This window comes from Danio rerio, chromosome 12, assembly GCF_052040795.2.
Source record: "Danio rerio strain M-AB ecotype USA chromosome 12, GRCz13ab, whole genome shotgun sequence".
NCBI classification, from domain to species: Eukaryota; Metazoa; Chordata; class Actinopteri; order Cypriniformes; family Danionidae; genus Danio; species Danio rerio.
The window spans coordinates 13,532,724-13,556,071 of NC_141032.1; the positions used below are offsets into that span (position 1 = coordinate 13,532,724).

Below are 23,348 nucleotides of genomic sequence, written 5' to 3' on the forward strand. Positions count from 1 at the left end.
ATGTCAATATGGACCAAAATTTCTGTGGAATATGTCTAGTACCTATGCCACAAAGGATTAAGGCAGTTCTGAAGGCAAAATGGGGTGCAACTAGGTACTAAAAGGTTTTATAATTTCATAAAATAAAATAAAATAGAAAATGAATCATTTTAAGGCAACGGTTAGCTCACTTTCTTACATAAACTATTCATAATGTTCTTGATGGTTACTTGTACCACATGTTTCATTGAAATAATGCATTTATTCATAAGCATGGGTAAGCGAAGTATTGTCTGTTGTGTTTTTTTTTTTTTTTTTCCTTTGGATCTAATAACCCTTCTGACATGATTGTGAGTCTTTCTTTCTTTCTTTCTTTCTTTCTTTCTTTCTTTCTTTCTTTCTTTCTTTCTTTCTTTCTTTCTTTCTTTCTTTGTAATCAATGCTTCTCTTTAAAGGAGGATCCGTTTGTGATGGTGGCAGAGAACATCCTCGGGCAGCCAAAACGATACAAAGGATTCTCCATTGATGTCCTTGATGCCTTGGCCAAGATCCTAGGGTTCAAGTATGATATCTACCAGGTGGCAGACAGCAAATATGGTTCTCAGCTGTCCAACGGCTCTTGGAATGGAATGATTGGGGAATTAATAAATAAGGTACCGCAAGAGCTCTAAACTGTTTTGTTTGTGTGTCAGAATAGTATTTGTCTACTGTTTGCTCAGATTGTTCTGCTAAAAAGGTCACCGGCATATATTATGGTTTGAGTTCTATGGTTTATTCTGGCATTAGTATTTGAAGCTATTGCAACAATCAGTCAAGAAGACATAATGAAAGTATGACTTGAATTGTAATTTTGTGATTGGTTGCAGTGATATTTTGGTCACAGCCTCTCATTCTAAAAGGTTATTGTTGTGAGTTTAACAGTACATTGGGGATGTTGAACAACTCAGTTCATTGCTTAGACAAAAATAAAAGATTGATATAAGGATAAACTAGGATATTGATAACAGGATAAAATAATACATAAACAGAGAGGTGAATAAACAGTCAATGATGTTTGTGCAATTTAGAAAGCAGGCCCTTTTATTAAGGCAGAATGTGTGTTTTGTACACAGTAAAAATGTTTGCATCCGTTAAATTTCAGGGTCTTGTATTTTGTTTTTTTAAAAATGCCATTTACCTTATGAGGTCTGTTAACATAATATGTGATAGCACACTGTAGTTTGTAAAGTTTTACCAATGTAAACATTATAACAAAAAATTACTACATTTTAGATTAATAATTAACAAACTTTGGTGTCAAGTTGCTATAAATGAAATATTGTGTGTTTGAGAGGCTCCAGTGGGATCGAATATATTTAATTTAATCTAATTTATAATTATAATTTCAGTTTATATTTATTTATTTATTTATTTATTTATTTATTTATTTATTTTATTTTATTTAAGGAAGTATTCAATTTTTTTAAAAAAGGTCTACTTTTATTTGTTTATACTAACAATATCAACAAAATATTGTGCATATGTAAAGTAAAACACCAACTGTCTGAATGTATGATAAATGTAAACAAAACCATAATAACATTTAGCAAAAGCTGGGATTGAAAAAGCAAGGTTGTGTGATAAAGGGAATCTCCTATAAAGGTCAAAGGGCCCTCTTACATAAAACTTTAAATACACCACAAAGAAGAAACTCATGAAACCCCATAAGCTGCATTCAAGTCAAATTTGTTATGCCCTTCACTTGATAACTTCCCTCCATCTCGTTCCCTCGAATGGACGTTAATGATTACATTACACAAGTGTCCACTACTGGTGGAACATCTGAATGAAATGCTTAAAACCAAGGTTGTCCTAACCCGGACCTGAAGGGCTGGTGTCCTTTATATTTTAGTTCCAACCCAAATTTAACACACCTGAATCAGCTTGTCAACCTTTTTCTAGGTATACCAGAAACTTCCAGGCAGGCGTGTTAAAGAAAGTTTGAGCTAAACTATGCAGGACACTGGCCCTCCAGGACTGAGTTTAGACATCCTTGCTCTAAACCCCACTTGGGAACTACACTGTTGTGACATCACAATTGCATTGCTTCTGGAACATATAATTGCTGGTGTAGAAATATGAAGATGACTCACTCTCTCTGTCAAAAGAAAAAAAAAAAAAGTGAGAGATATTACGGATATGTCGATGTAGAATGTAGATTGACCGATAAATCGAGAGCTTTGCCTTTAAGCTCAGCTCCTTCTCTACCATAATAGACCGATACATAGACTGCAATACAGCTGCTGCAGCAATAATCCACCTGTCAATTTCATGTTCCACCCTCCCCTAATTCGTGAACAAAACCTCAAGATACTTGAACTCCTCCACCTGGGGTAAGGACTTCCCTCCAACCTGGAGATGGCAAACCACTTTTTTTTTCCAGTGGAGTACCATAGCCTTCAACTTGGAGGTGCTGATTCTCCATGAACTGCCACCTTATTGTAGTTAAGGGGTTTGAGTGCCTGACTGATTATAAGAGCTATGTTTTCGGGGGCTGATGCCACTGGTAGGGTCTTTCAAGGCATAAAAAGGTCTTAGGTGACAGGTCAGACTAAATGCGGTTCAAAAACTTGGTATGGGACAGCCGGGGCCCCACACTGGGTCCAGGCCTGGGGTTGGGACTCGTATGCGAGCACCTAGAGACCAGGTTTTATCCCACACAACCCAGCCAGGGCTCAGCCCTAAGGAGCGATGTGGGACAATCCTCCTTCAGGCCAACCACCTTGGGCCGGTGCATTGTGGAATGGGTGGTGGTGGAAGGTTAGGACCACGACAACCCGATCATTGTAAACATATTTCATTATCATGTGATTAAATAATATGCTATTATGAACGCAATTTTGCATGACTTTTTAGGAAACTTCAGTGTAGTTAATGCTTTTTCCTTAAATATACCACTGTACTGGAGACAAATGTGCATGGCAATCGCTTTCTAATCATGATGTTGTGTTATTTATGTTCTTAATTCTGCATCTAAAACATATAATACTGTTAGTTACCAGTAGGGCCAGACAGAATCTACAGACATTGTTGACCGTTTCTGCAAAGAATTTTGTAAAAAAAAAAAAAATCTGCAGATTTATATGGAATGATTTTGGGAGAATTGTAAATAAAAACATATAATCTGAAATAAAAAATAAATAAATAAAAAAACATTATCACTTTTATTTAATGTTTACAATGCAAATCCACTTATTAAATCCACTTATTTGGTAAACGAAGCAAGTCTATCATATAATATATAATTTATCTACTAAAAGATAAAAATATTATGTTAGAAACTGTATTGTAAATAAATCATATGGACATATCCATATCAGTCAATGTTATTACTGAAATTAATTTCAAAACTGGATAAAAAGTACATTTACACAAGTAGATAAATAGACTAAATGAGGAGCTAAAAATATGCAGAAATTTTTGGATTGGATTTCTAGGCCTAGTTACTGAAATAAATTTGAGTTTTTCCAATACAAAAAAAAAATGAGTTTTTCCTGTTACAGTCCTGCATTTTTAGCAAACTTTTTAGTTTCCCCAAATGTAATGAATAAAATAAAGTTTAAATAATTTGTTTGTCTTTACAGAGAGCTGATTTAGCAGTGTCTGCCATAACAATAACACCAGAGCGAGAGAATGTTGTGGACTTCAGCAAGCGCTACATGGATTACTCCGTTGGGATCCTACATCGCAAGCCTGAGGAAAAGATCAACATTTTCTCCTTGTTTGCTCCATTTGATTTGGCCGTGTGGGCCTGTATCGCAGCTGCCATTCCTGTGGTGGGCGTTCTGATCTTCCTGCTGACACGGATGCAGATGCTCCGCTCCCAGAATCCTCCAGGAGCCCATCACGCTTCATCCATGTCTAACTCGTTGCATAGTGCTATATGGATTGTCTACGGCGCCTTCGTACAACAAGGTACTTCAATAAATTCTCCTCCCACAAGTCCATTCAAAGGCACCTTAAGAAACGACTTATCAGCTTTGCATGTTTTTAAAAGCAGCCAAGGGATCCGCTGATGATTTGACTCTTAGAAAGGCTTAGAAAGATGACAAGAATTAAGCTGCCTTCTGTTGATACTAGGGTGTCAATACATCATTCCTTCTAAGACACAGATGCAAGCATTGTTTAGCAGCTTAAAATATTTAGCGTTTGTAAATATATATATAAAAGTTAAACTAAAAATTACAATTTATTCACCCCACGTTACTCCAAACCCACAGAGCACAAAAGATGTTTTCCTGAAAGTTTTGCAGTTTATTTGCTCTCCTGCTTTCTAACTTGTGTACAAAGGTGTGCTACCAAGCTTCACAATTGACAACAAAGCACCATACAAAATATTACTAAGGCAGTTCAGTCACGATTACCCTCTGAGGAGTTTTAAAATGTGAATGGGTCTGACAATGTAAATCTATTTAGTCTTTGGGGAGTAGTAGATATTTTATACGCACTGTACACTTTTCTTCTGCTGTTATTGTTGCAGAGTAAGTGTGCTTTGCCACTTACAAGATATACACAGATATGCTAATGCTGATGCACAATAGACAGGTGCTAGGGGAAGAGGGTTCTATAGTAACTCCAATTGTATGCTGCAAAACTGTCTAACAGAGAATATGAGATCAGACCAGGCACGTGCACACATAGGGCTCAACCTGTGCAGTGCACATGCCCTTTTTAGTCTTGGATAGAAAGTGCCCTTCCAAAATGATCAAAAGTGCCCCCGCGACGCGGCACACCTTCGGTCCCGCCCTTATATACTGTGACTGCTAACATATTACATGTCAATGACCAATCAGTCAATGCCATTTATTACTTACTGTCTGAACTTAAGGTGATGCTTTGCAATATTTGTGTGCTATATTACAGTGCAAGTGTTTAATGGCCCGTTTCCACTGAGTGGTACAGTACGGATCACCTTTATCAGGCTTGTGTTTCTACTACTAAAAGGGTACCAATGGTTCATACAGCCTACTGTCAGTTCATACCTCTCATCTGTATCTTTAATCTTCAACAGCACATGTAAACTCTTGTTAGAAAGTAATTCCATCATTCCATAATAGTCCAAAGGGCATTGAAAAATGATAAACATGGCAGTTTGTTTATGTTTTAGGTTGCTGTAAGTATCATTTGCTCCTTTGTTTTTTCACATTTTTTCGTGCATCACTCTCACGTTTGTTCATTCATAAAAGGATTGGATGTCAGAAGCACTTTGATAATCACAGGCATGTTATTATCATTAGCTCAATAAGGTTGTTATTTTAGACGTGCAGAGAGTGTACGCGAGAAAGCGAAACCACTCAGGGTTTAGAAGGCCTTGCAAACAACTACAAGGCACATGGTAGATTCTGTTCTTGTTCTTGGCTTTGTGGCAGTTCTTGAAGACGACAAGGTTTGTTTAAGCTTGGGTCGACTTTGACTCGTTATTATATGTACAGTATATTATTGCTAGGGGTGCAATCTACTCACCGTTTGGTACTGTATGTATCACAGTTTTAGGTTCATGGTTTCGGTACGGTTTGTGCTAAACTTAGAAAAAAAGCCTACAGAACATTTCAATGAACAATAAACATATTTATTGGTTAACAAACACCTGACAATGCAACAGCTTCACACATGACTGTAGATTTGCATGTTCTCGCATTAATTAAATAAAAGCAGGGCATTTTGAAAATTGTATGTTCCAATAAAATGCTTAAGAAAATAGAGAAAAAAATATAAAATTTCCCCTTTTTCTATTGTACATATTGACTTAACAGTCTCAACCAATTATGCATATAATAATTATGTCAACCTATCTTAATAATTGAGCACTTTTAGCATTGATTACTTCTGTTTACATTATGCTTGATTTACCAAGGCAACAACACATTTTTGTTTATGATTTCTTGATTTTATCATTATTCCACAGAGCTCCGTTTCACTTATCAGCACCAATGTAGTGAGTAAAATTTAAGCAAAGAGAGAGTGTCCGGCTCTTCTCTCTTAATTCAGTGGGAACAGTACATCAAGAAGAAAACTATTCTTAGCAGACAGCAGGTAAACATGAAGAGTGAAGAGCGGGAGTGATCAAGTGAGGAAGAACACCCAGCAGAAGTGGGACTGAAGTAACAGACCTGCTGTATGTCTGCGTTCAGTGTACGCTTTTGGGTCTGGACACGGACCTTGATCTGGCTTTTAGTAATCACTGATCTAGGCTATCTTTACAACAATAACAAAAATGGCATTCCTCATGTTTTTTTGTCTATTGAAACACTGATGGCAATGCGCTGTGATTTGGCCTCACCTGCACATTTGCGCTGTATCTCCTTCACTTGCCATGCTAAAACCTACAGAAACTCCACAAACACACACACACACACACACACACACACACACACACACACACACACACACACACACACACACACACACACACACACACACACCGACATGTGATTTCAACAAAAGATTTACATACTAAGAGGTGATTGGACAGGTTTTCTCAAGTGCAATGACCGTGAAAGGTAATCGCAAGCGTACAAACGCGGAACTGCTTCATTGCAGTTGTCTTTATTAACAAACCGATATTGATATTGTATATTCTGAACCGCAGATCACAGGGCAAACCAAACCGTGGGAGGCAATATGCTTTTTACCGAGAACCGTTTTATCCCTATTTATTGTGGTTTAGCGTCTCGGCTGTGTATATAAAAATGGCGCTTCCTTTGTTTTAATTCTTCTAGCTTGTGCAAAAGCTAGTGACGTATCTCTGTAAACCAACAGTGTTCAGCTGTGTGTCCCACTTCACCTTTTGGTACCCTTTTGTTGTGCTAGGTACCCTTTTAAAATTTTATTATGTCTCTTTGTCTGTTATGGTTCACTATAAAACATTTCACATCGGTTAAACTTACAAAGTTTACCAGCTGCCTTGGAAATGTAAGTCAATTCAAGAGAGAGATTCTTTGTTTAAGATGTTGCGTTTTAGTATATTGTAAAACTCAACACATGAATTTGAATCAAAGAATCTCTTTAAGTTGACTCACATTTTAAGGCAGCTGGTGAACTTGAGTTAGTAAGATTAACCAAGTGGAACATTTTATAGTGTACAAGAAAATAGCTGTTATAATAAAAATAACACAAGGTTAAATGCTTGTGTGTGATGTAAAAGATCTTGTTGGCATTATAATGTTGTAATTAGTTTTGTTTATAGGGCAAGCTACATTTTATTTCTTGTGATTTACTTTTGTTACTCCTGTAGTGTCATACTGTATATACAGTATTTAAATTCTGAATTTGTAAGTATTTATACATATAACATATTGGAAATGTTTGCAGTAAGTCTGCCAGAACAGCATAAAGGTGCCTTTCAATCAGGCATAGGATATACACTCTGGTTTAAAACAAAATTGAATAAATAGCCACCTCAGCAACTAGCACGCTAAGCCCCCAGCTGCCTCTATTAATACCTGGCATTCCGCCTGCCAACCTTTTTAAGTATAACGGCTAAAGTAGATATTAAATCATTTTTTTGCAATTTGCCACCATTTGATATTTACAAAAGACATTAAAACGTTAGCAGCAAATAATAGGTTAAGTTTTCACTGCTCATTCCTTAAACTAGGAAATCTGATACCATATTACTGTCATTTCTGATTTACATTATTCCAGTAATTCGATATAATAATATAAAACTGTTTGTGTTTTGCAAATAAGAATGTCTGTTATTAAAAGTTTTTTTTTTAAGTTCCTATATTAAATTATTTATTTTTTAATGCATACTATACAGCATGATTATGTAAACATTTATGAAAATATTATAGGAGGAAAAATAACAATAACTTTTACAAAGTGGTATTTAAAGTGGAGATGAATTGGGATTTAAAGTTATTACAAGTATGTTAAATTAAATTAGAACAGAATCATGCTATACAGAAAGATTAAAGCAATTTCACTATTTAAAGTACGTTTCAAATGAAATAATCTTGTTTTTTGTTACAGGTGGTGACTCAGTGGTGGGGTCTGTGGCACTAAGGATTGTCATGGGGAGTTGGTGGTTATTCACACTAATTGTGTGTTCATCTTACACTGCAAACCTGGCTGCATTCCTGACTGTGTCCCGCATGGACAATACCATAAGGTACATTTCGATTTCACAAATACACTAGTCTACCATTCAATGCACTACAGTGCTAATTAATGTATTTTAATAGATTTTCTATAATTTATTAGTTTTCATAATTGGTGTATCCTTATGTTTGGGAAACTTCACACATGTTGTGGCCACATGGTAGGAAATTCAGTTTAACAAAAGCTATTTCAAATGATTTAATGAATAAAAATCGGGCACAGGGAGCCACAATTCCCTCAGTTTTTAACTCTGGCCTGTGGTATACTGTTGATAGGTATGAAATTATAATGAATGTATAGTTATGCATTGTTTTTGTAATGTATAGTTAAAGAAAAGAAAGAAAAAATGTTTAAGGTTTAGATTAAAATAAGATTTATTTATATTTATTAACTTGCTCGCATTTACACATATCCAGTACAGGGACACATTTGCACAAATGCAGACATGTGTACACGCAAAGCAACATGCTCAGTGCTTCCTGTAACTTTATTAATAAAAATTTAATTAATTAATTAATTAATTAGTTAGTTAGTTAGTTAGTTAGTTAGTTAGTTAGTTAGTTAGTTAGTTAGTTAGTTAGTTTGTTTGTTTGTAGATCTATTATAACAAACAAAAGATTTAAAACAGCAACAGTATAAAAAGCACTAACCTGCAATTCACTGACACAACAAAAAGATACTGTACCCTAAATATACATACATTTAAATGCACACAAGTAATGGAAATCAAGGTTCATAGAACCTGATGAGTTCAGGAAACAAAACAAAGGAATGCTGTCAAACAGAATACAACAGGAGGCCTAAAATTGTGACAGTTCACCTCTCTCCAGAAGTGTTTGTCATTGCTAGCTGGCAGTGGGATTTCTGAGTTTCCATGTCCCTCTGTGTTGAGGTAGGGTGTAAAGTCTACATTGGTAATGCTTGTTATGCTAACTTACTGTACATTCATTCTAAGGTGAAAAATGATGGATGTGCAACAATTTTAATCTTCAAATAAGGACAAAACAAATGTCTCTATCTGGAGGTTCTCAAAGGGACACGACACTTGTGCAAACGGGCTCACTCCTCTACACAACTCTTAGCCCCATCTTCACTCATTAACTCTACCAAGCCAACCAATCACAGAATTAGCACTAAGACCCAATCCCAATTCTACCTCTTAGCCCTTCCCCTTACCAATTTCCCTTATCAAGTCCCAATTCTCTTTAGCTTAAAGGTGTAGGTCTAAGAGGAAGGACTAGATAGCCCTTGAATTGGAGATTTTTTAGGACCACACTCAAATCTATGGGGTACGAAAATTTCCCAGAATACACAGTACAAAATAGAATTAAGATTGGGCCTAAAGCCTGTTTCACACGGCAAGCGCAAGCAGCGCGTGATCAGAGCGTGTTTTTTGGCGTCCATGTAAACAGATTAGAGCTTTCATACTGCACACAAAAGCAGCGCATTAGCATGAGTGTCGCTAAGGCAGCAGTGCCGTGATGGTTTCTGCACTGGGTCTATTTTTGCCATGCTGCTCACTCTCAATTAAAGTGACAAGACATTGATAATGACCAATAACACATTGAATGACAGGAAAAAGATGCAATTTTACCCAATAAATGCGTCAATAATATCCACTGACTTGTATATAGTCAATTAAATGAACTTAAACGATTAAAAACTGCAACAAATATTTATTTAGGCCCGAAGTACAAAACCAAATGTAAAACAATTTTAGTATCAGTTTTGCCTAAATTGCACACTTGTAATGCAGGAGAGGGGAAACAGAAGAGGCCGCTTTAAGACTGCTATTTACGGCAGTTGTAGTCCATAGTGAAGTGTATTGTGGATAGTGTAGTTTGACATGCATACTGGATGATGTGAGCTTGTTTGCACTGTGAACCTGACACGACGAAAATAAGTAAAAGTTGTCTGTCTCATCCTTTGCACGAGCATGATTTAACAAGCTGTTACTCTGCAGCTGAAAATCGCTGAAGCGGAGAAAGTAACACTTGTTTGATCATGTATAAATATCATTACAACTATATTGTATAAATACTATTATAAATATAGGCCTACAACATCCTGACAATCAAAAACAAAATGACATGATGTCACAGGCGATTTTCTTCTGAGTGCACCAGATACGGGTGTCAAAATGTATTTTTTCTTCAGACACAGACAATTCGGTATGGGTTCAGTAATAATCATAACCGGTTATCATGTATTCACGTCATTTATCTCATATGCAATATCATTACCTTACATTATTTATGCTTTAAAAAGGCCTAAAGGGACCACACGTACAGGTTATATGAAGGGTTATACAGGTAAGAAAAGTCAGAAATGAGATACAAAGTTTGCAAACATAACATTGTAGTTCTGTGCTGGTCCCTGGTTTCTCAGTCCATTTCTCTTTGGACTAGTGTCCTTGTGGGTGTGAGGAGTTGAGTGTGAGTAAGAAAGAAATGTCTTTGAAGCATTCTGGCTTATCTCTCCAGGTGGCTCTGGAATACGTAAGTTGTCGCGGATACCCAGACTTTGAGGAGCCAGGAGTCGTAAAACCCACGCAAGAGGGTTTAATAAAACCAATAAGTAATTTTATCTGTGGACTGTACGCTACAGACATATAAACCAGTCATAAGGGGACAACTGCTGAAGAAGGGTGTGGATCTTTAAAGGGGAAAGATGACCAGGATGCAAATGATGGAGGGAGGAGCCACAAAGGTGTCTGAAGCAGGAGGCAGAAGATGAGACCCAGAACACATGCAGAATGATGACTGAAATTGCAGTCATGGAGGAAGAGAGGGTGATGATTGCAGAAAGGGTAGATAGAGGAAGAACCTGGCGGCTTATGGGATTGAGAAGGAGATAGAGATCTGGGAAGTCATGGTAGAGCTAGAAATACAGAGGTGTCTTAAGGTGAAGGCAGGGTGATGACAGAGCCAAGGGACTAGTGAGCCTGGTGGAGCAGGTGGGAAGCCCCACAGCAACCACTATCCACATGATAGAATCGGCTGATGTTGAACAGAGGAGCTTATTGGGGATTCTGTGCTAGAGGACTGGTTGAGGGTGCTGGATGTAGGATAGGGTTGGTTGGGTGGCATGTTGCTCAAAATAGGAGATGAAGAATTGGCTGACTTAGACAAGAAGTTGAATGGAACTAATGAGGAACTGGAGAGTCACTGCTGGAGAGACAAGCAATACAATTGAACAGATCACTGTTTTTATCAGAAAACATTTCTAAAGGTGCTGTTGAGTTTTCACCAGATCTCAGTAACAGCTAAAGCAATACATATATACAGAAAAAATCAAATAAATTAGTTAGGAAATTAAATTATGTGTAATAAAATAAAATGACATCGAGGAAAGTATTAAACACATTTAAAAAAGGGAGGTGTACGAAGGCATGGAATGCCCAGTGAGCAGCTAAAATCTCTCAGTAGTTATAACACTGCCCCTCTCTTCAGTGTATATTAATATTAACTGCTTCAGTTTCGACACATACATTGCCAGTATAATGAAGTTAAAACCACGGTGGATATTTTACCTAGGTAATGATAACAAACACAGCCAAGGAATATCAACTGCTTTGAGTTAACATAAAATAAAATAAAGCTACCTGGCCTTTCTTTTGCAAGCTGCATACATTTGGCTCAGTCATTTAAGGAGACTAAATGTCCATTAGGTTTAAATGGGCAAGGTGCCTATGTTTAGGCTTAAAGCCTATTCACACCAAATAATGATAACAGAAATGATAACTCTATCTGTTTCTAATTGTATTGCTATTAATAATAGTAGTTGTTGTAGTAGTGGTATTGTTCTGTATCAGAACACTTTGTATTCCATGTGCTCTTTTTTTTCTGTATTGAGCTAGTTAGATTTAGCATCTGTAAATGTTATCTAGTTCTCATGTATGGCAGGCATTTGCCCAACTTGTGTGCTGCTGATGTTTGATTGCATGTGATTATGCTGATGCTGAGGAAACTGTGTGCAAACAGCATTTACAGCCTCGAAGCTCTATACCCAAACCAACACACACCTCTCCACTACACAAACATATCATTCAGAACACGCAACAGACAAGAGTGGTGAAAAACAAAATTATAGCTGCTACGAAACCCGTGTAACAGCATTTAAAGTTACGTAGGCCAACCAGGAGCAAGCAACAATCAGACTCCAATCGGCAATCAGATTACGTTCCTAGGTAGATTACACACACTGGTTTTCCCAACATAACAAATCAAAACATAACAATCATAAGGTTGTAACACTGTGTCATATCAGAGCGCGAACAAACTTCTTAAACAAATTAAATTGCATTTTCGTTTCACAACTTTCGTTGGGAGCAAATTATTACATATGCTTAATAACTCTGCAGTTCATCTAGTCAACCAATGTATGGACTCTATTTAATTATTAATAGGCTTATGTATACAATAATTACACTACATTGTTGGTGTAACAGTTAGTTGATACAATTATTAAATTCTGAATATCAGACAATTATGCCCCAGATCTATAGTGTTGATTATTCAACATCATAAAAATAACATAACATTACAAAAAAAAAAACTATATGTGTAACAACGGGATGTGACACTAAATCCATAACATGGTGTTGTCCATAACATGGCAGATATGTAGTTCAATGAGTGTGAATGTTTGTGTGAGAATGTTTACCAGCGACATCTGGTGGTTGTTCGCTGGTGAACATGACAAAGCAGTGGTGAAACATGACTAAGGAGTGGTTTCCAGACACTCCTAATACTGTTCAGGCGGGAGGTATGGCGGAGGCGGAACAGGGGGAGGAATGGAGGGCCAGGACCATGCAGCTGGGGCGTACCTGGGGCATGGAGCTGCGGAAGCACCGGAGCGTGGAGCTGGAGGGCCTGGAGCATGGAGCTGTGGAGGGCCTGGAGCGTGGAGCTGCGGAGGGCCCGGAGCGTGGAGCTGCGGAGGGCCCGGAGCGTGGAGCTGCGGAGGGCCCGGAGAGTGGAGCTGCGGAGGACCCAGAGAATGGAGCTGCGGAGGACCCGGAGCGTGGAGCTGCGGAGGACCCGGAGCGTGGAGCTGCAGTGGACCCAGAGCGTGGAGCTGTGGAGGGCCTGGAGTACTACGGGGAGCCGGCAGGGCTGGAGGCTTGTCGGGAGCTGGCAGGGCCAGCCGTCTGAGTGGAGCCTGCAGGGCTGCAGGGCGAGGAGCGGGACTGTGATCGGCAAGGCGAGGAGTCTGGATGACGCCGGCTGGGTGAGCTGTCTGGATGGCCGCTGGCAGGGCGAGGAACCGGGCTGGGACCGGCAAGGTGAGGAGCCAGGCTGGGACCGGCAGGGCAAGGAGCTGTGCCTGTTCGGGAAACTTAGGCGGCGGCCACTCGGGAAGCTCAGGCGGCGGCGACTCTGGCAGCGGCGTCGGCTCTGGCAGCGGCCTCGACTCTGGCAGCGGCCTCGACTCTGGTTGAGGAGGCGGCTGCGGCATTGACTCTGGCTGAAGCGCTGGCGTCAACGTTGACTCTGGCTGCGGCAGCTCTGGCGGTGGCAGCTCTGGCGGTGGCAGCTCTGGCAGTGGCAGCTCTGGCAGTGGCAGTGACTCTGGCAGCTCTGGAGGATCTGGCAGCACTGGAGGATCTGGCAGCACTGGAGGGTCTGGCAGCTCTGGAGGGTCTGGCAGCTCTGGAGGGTCTGGCAGCTCTGGAGATGACCTTTCAGGGGCAGGAAACCATCTTGTGAGCTGGCTGACTGGGAGCGGCCATCTTGTGAGCTGGCTTTGGAAAATAGGTTGCAAGCCCCGTTGCCAGCGGTTTTTGCTCTCTATAGCCAACGGTGAGGGAAGATCCACTCATTTGGAGGGCTAGATTGATGTATTGCATGATGGTGCAGTGGGGATTGTTCAGTGGCATGTGGGAATATAATGGTTCTGAAAGTCTTCCTTAAAAGAAAATCATTAAGCATACCTCGCTCAATGTAGTAAGGTGGCCCAAATTCACAAAGTCCTCAACATACTCCTCGATCAATCGTGCTCCCTGACGCAGGCGCATTATCTGGGTTCCCACTGGATCCATCTTTGTGGCCGAGTCTTCTATAACGACGAGGAGTGACACTAACAACAGAAGTTGGATCCAAATGCAGGTTTATTCAGAATCATCAGGCAAGCAATGGTCAATTCAGGGGCGAACAGATGTATGAGGGCAATCCAGAGTCAAAGTCAAAACAACAGGCAGATGGTCAGAGGCAGGCAGCAAACAGAATTAAATAAATAAACAAGGCAAGGATTAAAACACGGCAAAGGCAGACAAAGGAAACGCATTGTAATGTCACTGTGACAGATAACAAGACTTGGCAACATGTGTGTGGAAAAGAGGGGTTTAAATAGTCCAAATAATCATTGTGTGAGTGGCTTCAGCTGTGAGAGTGCAATCAGTGTGGATCTGGAACCGGTTGTGTGTGTGTGGCATGACTGGGTGTTGCAGTCCATAACATGGCAGATATGTAGTTCAATGAGTGTGAATATTTGCGTGTAAATGTTTACCAGAGACATCTGGTGGTTGTTCGCTGGTGAACATGACAATATGAATGCAAACTTAAATTGACAAAAAAAAATATCTTGAAACAGAGAATTGAAGAGCAAAAGTAAAATATGGAGCTTAAATACATGAACACGGGGAAGCACTTGACACATCTAATGACAAAACAGAACTCATAAACCATTTAAAGACTAAATTAATAACAAGGTCTGAAAAAAAAAACAATGAAAACATGAACTACAAACAAATAAGTACATGTAAAGATCATTTGTAGTGAGGGACAAGGATCAGTTGATTCAGTTGCTTATGGGGGAAATCACTAGGAGTAATGCATCGCAGAAAACGGTCAAACTACTTGCTCTACAATCAAGTGTTTGCATATACAAAGTAGAATAATATTCTAAAAAATATATATCAGTTTGCAATATTAAGCTGCAAAACAAGCTGTTTTTAACATCGAAAAATTAACAGAAGTAATTGAGAATTACTAATAATGCTTGATATAATTATAAAATGTCCTGTGAAGTGCTTTGAAAAAAAGATTTTTTTTTTTAATGTTGAACGTTTATCTCAACCGAAATGAAGAGAGGGTTTGACAGTGTAATAGTCACTGAAAAAAAAAAAAAAAAAAAAAACAGCCAATAGCATTTTGTTTTAACATATCTCTGCCATTGGGAGTAGTTGAGCTCAAGCACATCAAATGAAAAGCAAATAAGAAGCGTGTTGCATGTCAGGCTGTTTATCCATTCAGGTAGAAGTTACAAAAAAAAAAAAAAAAAAAAGCTTGTAAGCTTTACATCTTTAGATCAGTTTTAAAATCTTGCATCTTCAAAATGCAAACTTTGTCACTATTTTGGAGCACAACGGCTTATAGATATCTTAAAAGTAAATATTACTAATACTAACATCTTAAAAAAACTTTTTTTATATTCATGGAACTTTTAATTATTAAAGATATTTTGTTGTTGTTGGTAATATTATTCGTAATATTACATAGTAATTACTAATACAAAATTGTTTATTGTTTTAAGTAAACTGACCAGAACATTAACATACAGTTGTTGTAGTTTTACTGTTTTTCCAAATTTATTTAGCAAAGTGCCATTAAAGAGTGAAAGATTTCCTTTCACTTGCTTCCTTTCACCGACTGGGCTTGACAGCTCCATTAGCAATACAGATGACACAACATCTCACATTACTTACAAAGTTGTCTTTGGATTTTAAAGTTAACTCTTGCCAAGTTAAGCCCCTGTCCTGTTGATGTATGTGGCTGAGTTCAGGATGATTCCTGTGGCACCATTAGCATGATAAATGAATAAAATCAGGCCTGAAGAAAATTAACAGAGCAGCATTATTTGGGCCATTGATTGTGCTTTTTATTTGCTCAAATGAAATACATATGTTAAATTATATTTAAATAAAACTTTATTTAACAGTGGTGGGTCCTAAATTTTAAGTCTGGGCCTTGATGTGATTCTTAATTTTGAGAAACACAATAAAGAACCTTTCAGAGCCCTATCATCGGCGCAAGATGAAGTCGTTTTGATGTTTTGCAGCACATTGTTTAAATAGCAAATGCTATTGCGCTTATATTCTGGTCTAAAAAAGAAGGTGTGTTATGGAGGCATGTTGTACATTGCTATTTTGAGGAACTAAAATAGTCTGTTTAATTGACCAGCTTAGAGGAGGTCTAAAGTCCAGCACAGACCGAGTTAGTTTTGCCCCTCGCTTTAACATTGCTTAATGCACACAGGATGTACAGCAATATGCACATGAAAAAGAACAAAATAAAAAGAATTTACAAATGAAAAAATATTATTTTCTAGCCTACATAAATATAAAAACCACCGCCTCCATGCCTTCATCATCTCAGCAGGCTTTTTTAGTTTATTCATAAAAATTTGGTTTTGTATAATGTTATTATTAGTAGTAGTATTATTTATCATATGCATATTTATATTTGTTTTATTAAAAACAAGCTTAGGTTTGCCCACTGGTCAGGTTTTAGACTGTATGGGGCATAGCATGTGTATTTGGAAATACCTTAGTTTTTTTAACACACTTCGTTAATATTTTCCATTTATTTGTTTGCTGAAAATTAAAACTGAATTTAGAAATAGTTCTGAAACTAATTTCTGCACTTAATAAACAAAATTAAATATGTTTAAGCTAAAAGACGTCTGTGCATACAACACGTTTCCCTATCCACAAAAGTGAAATTAACGAATGAGAAGGCTCATCTCTCATTCTCGCGCTGTAGATGCTCTGTTTAACTGTTTTCTCTTTGGTGAAGCATTCATTTTTTCCACTTACAAAGTCCGGAATGTAAATAGCAAATGCCCTATGGTGCGACACAACTATGGTGCGACTCTTAAAGGGAATGGGAGATGAGACTCTTATTAGTATATTCTCAAAACACACCCATAACTTATTAAAAGAATAAGCTCAAACCTGTTAGACCATGCGTCATGGCACAGAGCGGATTTTTCCGTGCTTAAAATAGCAAAAGTGGATTCGGACATGCACCTAATGCTTTTGCACCCTGCACTTTGCACTTTGCGCTTAGATCATTAAAACAGAGCCCTCAATGTCACAATGCCAAAAGCTGCAATCAAAATATTGAAATAATAAAGACAAGCAAAGTACCAAGCATCAACATTTCAACTTTAACCAAGTAATGGTATTGAGCCAAACTTGTTTAAATATTAAACAGTAAGCTCAACAAGGGAACAATCTCTATTTTGAGATTTTTCCCAAAAGACGTTCTATTGACTACATGTACTTTGCCTCTGAGTCATGTGAACTAGCAATTAGAATATTAGTTGACTGTCTGGTCAATATCTTCTAAAACCGTTTTGTCCAGACCGACAAAACTCAAAACCCTACACCTAAACTAACAGTCTTGGATTTGAATTTGCAAAGTAATAGTCAGCAGAATTAACATAAAATATAAAAATAAACAATAATTAATTATTTTTAAAATATGGAAAAATGAAACATGGGCGACACAGTGGCGCAGTAGGTAGTGCTGTCACCTCACAGCAAGAAGGTCGCCGGTTCGAGCCTTGGCTGGGTCAGTTGGTGTTTTTGTGTGGAGTTTGCATATTCTCAATAAAACACAATAAAAAAAAAGTAGAAACTGGTCAATATTATTAGCTCCCTTAAGGCTACAGAACAGGCCACTGTTGTCCATTGACTTGCCAAATTAATCTACAACTGCCTAAAATTAAATAGCCTCATTAAATTACCTAGTGAATTGCCTAGTATTTTATTTTATTTTATTTTATTTTATTTTATGCCAGCCAAAATAAACTCTGTAGAACAACAAAATACTACTTATAAAAATAACTTGGTAAAATTCAACACAGAGCAATACAATGCAATACAATACAATACAATACAATTTATTTATAATGCACATTTAAAAACAACCAAAGTTGACCAAAGTGCTGTACATAGGCATACTAAAGAAAAGAATAAAGAAAAAATAACATTTAAAAACATATTAATAAGTAAATTAATACATAAATAATTAGTAAATTACTTTAAGTATTAAAAATATGAGTTAAATCAATAAAAAACAGTAATCAATGAGTATCAAAAGCTAGAGAAAATAGACAGATCTTTAAAAAAGACCTACACACAGAAATAGAGGGACAAAGTCTGGAAATCCCATACAAATGACCTGGTAATGTACCAAATGTTGGCCATATTATGTTTGTTTATATCTAAACCAAATGTTTATTTTGAAATCATTGTATATTACTTTGACTGAAGGTTTATGTAATATGCTCATCCTCCATGTTTATTCTTCAAGCATTTTCCCTGATCCTCTCTATCTTTCTCAACAGAACATTTCAGGATCTTGCAAGGCAGATGGACTTTGCTTATGGCACTGTTAGAGACTCCGCCGTGTACGATTACTTTAAAGCCAAAGGCACAAACCCACTGGAGCAAGACAGCACATATGCAGAGCTGTGGAGAACAATCAGCAAAAATAACGGACAGGACTTCTCAGTTTCTAGCCCTTCTGAAGGCATACGCAAGGTATGAACATTACTCATTAGCGTATATGAATTTAAACTATTGGCATTGAAGTGGTGCACAAATTTGAATTTTTGCTCCCTTCACATGTGTTGTCAGAATAACTGGGTATTTTTGATCAATACCTGCAGAAACACATTTTAGTTTAGAATATGCAAAACATTTGAAAAGAGAACACTGTTTATGTCCCATGTGATCAAGAGAAAGGAAAAGTCACTTCCAGGGAAACTAAATTGTCCTTTTTTCCATAATAAATCTTCACCTTAGAATTGTAAGTTTTTTTCTGACATTTTGTCAAAATTGAGTTTTTCACATATTCTTAATAAATGATAACTTATTTACATTATGGGATTTTTTTTTATATAAGTTTATAAGTAAATTTTAAGACTTAAAAAAACAAATGTACACACATACTGTTTTGCTATGGAATGCAAAAACTTTAAAGCTCATTATCTCAAAATCATTCAAAACGCAGATAAAACGTTATAATTTCAAGGTGACAAAATGTATGGTGCCTTAAAGCTCACAAAAGTAATAACACTTACTGTTATGGTATCTTGAGTTCAGAGAAAGATGCCTGATATTTTAAAATGGGACAATTCTGCAGTTATTGGTGGGCTTTGTTAAAAGAAGGAGTATGAAATTTGGTAACACTTTATCTGTTGATACTGCTCCTTCAACAGACATTTAACTGACTATAAGAAACTTTGCAAGTACATGTCAACTTACACTAACCCTAACCCTAAGCCCAACCCTAACAGTTTACTTATAATCTAATGAGAATAAGTTGGCATGTAAATGCAATGTAACTTAAAATCAACAGACTGACTATCAAAATAAAGTGTGACCAATAATTTTTTTTATGATAAACTTCCCCTAAGATAATTTTAGAATTATTAACAACATTTGAGATCTTTTGACTTTTGGTTAGTCCAGCAATCCAAGATCATCGGTTTGAGGCAATATCATATGCCTTTCAATGTGCATTGTAAGGTTGGGTGATATCGACAATTTGGCATCTTACGATGTCTAATGTGAAACATTGTGATAAACGCGATGGCATCATCATGTAGGCAGCTGTGAATTAATTATTTATAAATAATTGATTAATTCATATCGAATGAATTATTTGTAGCCTGCCGTTTCAACTACCTGACCCGCTTGGTCTTTGTTTTACCTATAATCAAATCATAAATAAATAAAGATAAGTTACACACAAACTACCACCTGTCAATCATTTTTTCAGCAGGACTCTGACTTAAATAGGCAAAGTGATCTGTGTCGTTAGAATGACACTTACAAACTTGGTTGGTAAAAAGATGCACAACCAACAGGAACCAACCATCAGTATCTGAGATTTTTGCAAAAATTACTAAGTACAAGTGCGAAAGCAAAAGATTGAAGCAGTGTACTGACGCTGTGACAAGTTACCTGATTGATTTAAAAGACCGAAGAGTTGTTAGGTAGAGACAAGATTTATTAAATATCTCATTTAAGAGCTAAAGTGAGACACATTCCAGCGATACATCCTTAAAAAACTGTTTGACGCACAATGCTTTCTGGGGTTTTGTGCTCAAAGCACCCGCTGACTGCTGGAGATAAGACATGCACATACGCTGCAGCGCATGACAGAGTGTGTGTGTGTGTGTGTGTGTCTTTGTGTGTTCTACATTGCGTGTTCTAAGCAGTATAGTGTGAAAGGAAGGAATTTCAGAAATGCTAGGTAAAACACCAGTGTTGCCATGGATCGTTTTCGTTCTAAAATGCCATTTTAAAACTAAGACGTATTAGTGTAAACAGGGCCTAAGTGTGTATTTTCCATGAGTGGGTTGTTGCTGCAACGTGGGGCAGGGACGATGGCATTGTGGGTGGGGACTATCGGGCATCAGCACTGGACGATGGCATTGTCTCATGACCCAACTCTAGTGCATTGAAAACTTTATTTGGTAACCATGCTCGCATTGTGGAAAAATAAATTAGAATCTATTGAGTCCATGCCGTTTAAGCTGCTTTTTAGAATTCTTAGCATTTCCATTAGCTTCCGATAATGTGGATGGTAATAGGTGGATAGAAAGAAACCTATTGGCTTGCTTTGAAAATATCGGTGTCCATTATAATAGAACAACATACTCTAAAGACTATAGTTTAAATACCAAAAAAAAAAAGTGTACTTCTTTGTCTCGCTTTGTAGAATTTTGAATTTAGAATCATCCATTACCATTTAGTGCTGGTAACATTCTATTTGAGAGACGTGTCTCTAAAGTCATCTTGTTATGAATCCTTTTAAAATCAATATCCTTTTAAAATCAACAACGGCTTTTGTTGTCAGTTCTGGACTAAGTTAAAGAAAACAACTTTTAAAATATTTAGGAGGAAGACAATGATACCTTTAGAGTGCAGTGGATGATGTGGAATCCTTTGAATTGGACAATGAGCGCAGGTTAAGATCAATGGAGCTCCTCTAAACAAGAAAGAACTCCATAGATTATTTGAGATAAGCCTCCAGAGAGGGGCTTCGGTAATGAAATGCTTAAAATATATCCCCGCAATAATTATTGTTTAAGTTATTTTGCTTCATCTTAATCCTAATGATTACCCGTTATAGGACGTCACAGCATTAGTCATATAAAAACAAAATATATGTTGTATGATCATTTTATTTTTTGAGAATATATAAATATAATGACACAGTGAAACAATATAACGAAAAATGCTTTCAAACACTTTTTTCACTATCAACTGAATAAAAGATCAAAAGCAAATCAGATTCCACCAAGCTTGAAAAGGCTTTAGCGTTTAAAGCCAAAAATTTCATCTTCAACATCAACATTCATTAAAGGGGTCCTATTATGCAAAAATAATAACAATTCATGAGTCCTTTTTTATTAATAATTCCCATAAATCATTAACAGCCTCTCCAAATACACAACTTTAGATTTCACCCTTAGTCTTACATCAGATTAAAGGAATGTTTCACTTTTTGTTTTTCTAAATAGGCTCATTTTACAGCTCCCCTGAAGTTAAACAGTTGAGTTTTACAATTATTTTTAAACCCCATCAGCCGATCTCCAGCATAATAATCAAGAAACTTTACTGCCACATTGGTTGCAGCAGAAGCACATGAAATCAGCTAACTTGCATCAGCATAACAAGCATGACCCCAGCCTGCACACAGAGTATGTCTTGCAACCATGAAGTGACCTAGGCTTGAAGACTATTTTTAGGCTTTATGTAATAGCATTGTGCCTTGAATATTCAGCTGTAATGACAATATAGTTCCTTGCCTCATTGGCCTGTAAAAATAGCAACTTTTCATTTTCTGTCAGTACACAATAAGATTCACACATAAAAGCTGACTAATCCAAGCAACAAACGTCCATACTGGTCAAACACAAAGAGAACTCTAGCATCAAATATTTCAAGTAATACCTAGCAACTAACTGTACATAAAAATGCAACTTAAAACTCGAAGACAAACTAAACAAACTAAATAACAATAAAAACTAAACTAACTAAAATGTACCAATTGAAGCCATTAGAACTGATAATGAACTAGCAGGAAACAGAACAAAAGAAAACAATGTCATAACTGACAGGTAAAGTGTTTAGTGCATAATATATTTTACTGTGTTTTTGGTTCGTACATGTAAGGCTGCACTCTGCTATGAAAAAAATTCTGAAATGTTGACTTGTTTTGATGTTTCTGGAGTATCTGTGTAAAGGTTCCACCAGCTTCTGGATAAGAAACAGTTCGTTTGCATATAAATGAATACACCCAGAGGTTCACATATCATAAATGTCATAAATGCCATTTCTTTTGGAAATTGAGATTTATACATCTGCTAAAATCTGAAGGTAAAAAATCTAAATATTTAGAAAATCACCTTTAAAGTTCTTAGCAATGCATATCACTAATCAGAAAAATACATTTTATATATTTCCAGTAGGGAATTTACTAAATGTCTTCATGGAACATGATTTACTTGATATTCAAATGGTATTTGTCACAAACAAAATGTATAATTCTGATCCATACAGTGTATTTTGGCTATTGGCAAAATTATACTTGTGCAACATAAGATTTTTGAGGTCCAGAATTTTACCATTGGGGTATTTTAAGCTACACTTCAGATACTTTCTATATATTACATCTTGTGGAAAGGAACATAACATATCCCCCTAAAAGGATGATTATCTAAGTTTGTTGTTCAAGGTTTTCTCAGAAATTGAACATTCATAATCCTTAATCTGCAGGCCAAAAAAGGACCTTACGCATTTCTGTGGGACATGGCTGTGGTGGAATATGCAGCACTCACAGATGATGATTGTACCATCACTGTATCAGGCAACAGCATGAGCAGCAAAGGCTACGGCATCGCCATGCAGCATGGGAGTCCTTACCGAGACCTCATATCACAAAAGTACGTATTCTCTCTTAACTAAAATATAATATATATACGTGCGTGCGTGCGTGTGTGTGTGTGTGTGTGTGTGTATGTATATATATATATATATATATATATATATATATATATATATATATATATATATATATATATATATATATACACATACAGTTGAAGTCAGAATTATTAGCCCCCCTGAGTTATTTTCCGCCCTATTTATTTTTTCCCCAATTTCTGTTTAACGGAGAACATTTTTGGACACATTTTTTCAA

At 37.0% G+C, this 23,348-nt stretch overlaps 1 protein-coding gene across 4 annotated transcripts in view; it reads left to right on the forward strand.

The window, feature by feature from the left end:
* Positions 1-23,348, forward strand: part of grid1b (glutamate receptor, ionotropic, delta 1b) — a 720,128-nt gene that overhangs the window by 685,169 nt on the left and 11,611 nt on the right. For all 4 annotated transcript variants that reach the window (XM_087275946.1, XM_087275947.1, XM_087275948.1 and 1 more), the window contains 5 exons: positions 435-632; positions 3,603-3,933; positions 7,993-8,131; positions 18,478-18,673; positions 22,925-23,091. In XM_087275946.1, coding sequence (XP_087132072.1) covers positions 435-632; positions 3,603-3,933; positions 7,993-8,131; positions 18,478-18,673; positions 22,925-23,091 — 1,031 coding nt within the window. The remainder of the gene's footprint in view (positions 1-434; positions 633-3,602; positions 3,934-7,992; positions 8,132-18,477; positions 18,674-22,924; positions 23,092-23,348) is intronic.